The 2,334-nt window shown below is 49.1% G+C and overlaps 1 protein-coding gene across 1 annotated transcript in view; it reads left to right on the top strand.

Moving 5' to 3' along the window:
- The first annotated feature begins 2,278 nt into the window (after positions 1-2,278).
- LOC139382673 (proteoglycan 4-like) overlaps positions 2,279-2,334 on the top strand; it is a 1,242-nt gene continuing 1,186 nt past the window's right edge. The window contains exon 1 of the mRNA XM_071126762.1: positions 2,279-2,289. Coding sequence (XP_070982863.1) covers positions 2,279-2,289 — 11 coding nt within the window. The remainder of the gene's footprint in view (positions 2,290-2,334) is intronic.

The following is a 2,334-nucleotide window of genomic DNA, read 5'->3' as shown; positions in this document are numbered from 1 at the left end:
GTTGGACAGAGATGAGAACAGTATGAGGCTGGGTATTATGGGATGTGTACGAGAGTGGAATGGTAGGTAGGGAGTCTGAGAAGTTTTCCAGCTCCAGGAAATGGATGTGAATCAGACAAAGGAGAACCATTTTGTAGAATATACCACTGGAGGTACAGGTGGAAGTAGCAGGATATGGTTTCGACGGCTTTGAGCGACAACATAAGAGCAGTCGGCCAGCCAATCAGCCAGCCAGTTATCCAGTCAAGCCTGTTGATTTTTAAACCAAAGGTATCCAATGGTTTGAGGAGCCCATGTGGCTCAGTTGGTAGAGCATGGCACTTGCAACTCCAGGGTTGTGGGTTCAAATCCCAAGGGGGACCAGGATAAATTAAAATATATGCACTCACCAACTAACTGTAAGTCGCTCTGGATAAGAGCATCTGCTAAATGACTAAGATGTAAATGTCCTGTACTGACATGCTTATTGGATTACGCAACAGAATGTGACAATAACAGTAAATTAACGAAGTAGTCGAGACAGCGCAGGTGAATGAAGATAGAGGAACTTGTTCCACCCCTTTATATATGCAAATACACCCAGTGTATTTATGCAAGTGAGGCACAAATCATTTTCTTTGTTTTTAATACTAAAATATCAAATAAATACCTGATATATTAGAAAATGTATATAGGAGTAGAGGAAAATAAGGGTGAAACCTGAAATCCCACCAAAGCCCCTCAACTCCATCCATCATTTGCCAGTAAATCTTGTATGAGGTATTATTCAGTCAATATCTGATTTAAAAATCAAGCCGTTTGGAATATCTTCATCCGTTGTCCAATTGTTGCATTGATTGGAATTGTTAGCCAGCCAGCCAGCCAGTCAGGCAGTCATCCAGTCAGCCAGCCAGCCAGCCAGTCAGGCAGTCATCCAGTCAGCCAGCCAGCCATCCAGTCAGGCAGTCATCCAGTCATCCAGCCATCCAGTCAGCCAGCCATCCAGTCAGGCAGTCATCCAGTCAGGCAGTCATCCAGTCAGCCAGCCAGCCAGCCAGTCAGATAGTAATCCAGACAGTCAGCCAACCAACCAGTCATCCAGTCAGTCAGATAGTCAGCCAGTCAGTCAGATGGTCAGAAAGTCAGCCAGTCTACCAGTCTGCCAGCCTACCAGTCTGCCAGTCAGCCAGTCTACCGGTCAGCCAGTCTACCAGCCAGCCAGTCAGCCAGTCATCCAGTCTAACAGTCTAACAATCTACCAGTCAGCCAGTCAGCCAGTCAGCCAGTCATCCAGTCTGCCAGTCTGCCAGTCATCCAGTCATCCAGTATACTAGTCAGCCAGTCAGCCAGCCAGCCATTCAACCAGTCATCCAGTCAGCCAGTCTGCCAGTCTGCCAGTCTGCCAGTCTGCCAGTCTGCCAGTCATCCAGTCTACCAGTCTACCAGTCTACCAGTCAGCCAGTCAGCCAGTCTACCAGTCTACCAGTCTACAATCCAATCAGTCAGATAGTTAGCCATCCAGTAAGACAGCCAGTCAGCCAGTCTACCAGTCAGTCAGTCTACTAGTCAGCCAGTCTACAGTCAGCCAGTCTACAGTCAGCCAGTCTACCATTCCTCCAGTCTACCAGTCCTCCAGTCTACCAGTCCTCCAGTCTACCATTCCTCCAGTCTCACAGTCGTCCAGTCATCTAGTCAGCCATCCAGTAAGACAGCCAGTCAGCCAGTCTACAGTCAGCCAGTCTACCAGTCAGCCAGTCTACAGGTCAGCCAGGCATCCAGTCAGCCAGTCATCCAGTCAGCCAGTCAGCCAGTCACCCAATTTACTTGTCTAACAGTCTACCAGTCAACCAGTCAGCCAGTCAGCCAGTCTACCAGTCAGTCAGCCAGTCTACCAGTCAGCCAGTCTACCAGTCAGTCAGCCAGTCTACCAGTCAGTCAGCCAGTCAGCCAGCCAGTCAGCAGGTCAGCCAGTCAGATGGAGTTTTAAAGAGTGAGAGCAGAGTGGTGGCTACTATCGTATAAATTGGTGCTAAGGTACAAAAGTCTGTTGACACTCTGATCCCTAGCATCTCACCTCAGTAGCAGATGAGGGACAACACAGCAGGTGACTTCAGCCAGTCTGCCTCCCCTCTGAGCTCTACCCTGTTGATGGTCCGATCCCTAGCATCTCACCTCAGTAGCAGATGAGGGACAACATAGCAGGTGACCTGAGCCAGTCTGCCTCCTCTTTCTGCTTTTGACGTGCTGACAGTCTAGTGTCTGTTTATCTGACCTCACAACAGGCCTAAATGAGATCAGGATGACCCTGAGGTGCAGTGTAGCAGTTGACCTTGGTCTCGTCTGGTCCCTGTTTAT

Source organism: Oncorhynchus clarkii, chromosome 24, assembly GCF_045791955.1.
Source record: "Oncorhynchus clarkii lewisi isolate Uvic-CL-2024 chromosome 24, UVic_Ocla_1.0, whole genome shotgun sequence".
NCBI lineage: Eukaryota > Metazoa > Chordata > Actinopteri > Salmoniformes > Salmonidae > Oncorhynchus > Oncorhynchus clarkii.
The sequence above is the reverse complement of the archived record's forward strand: the minus strand, read 5'-3'. Positions and strand labels throughout refer to the sequence as shown.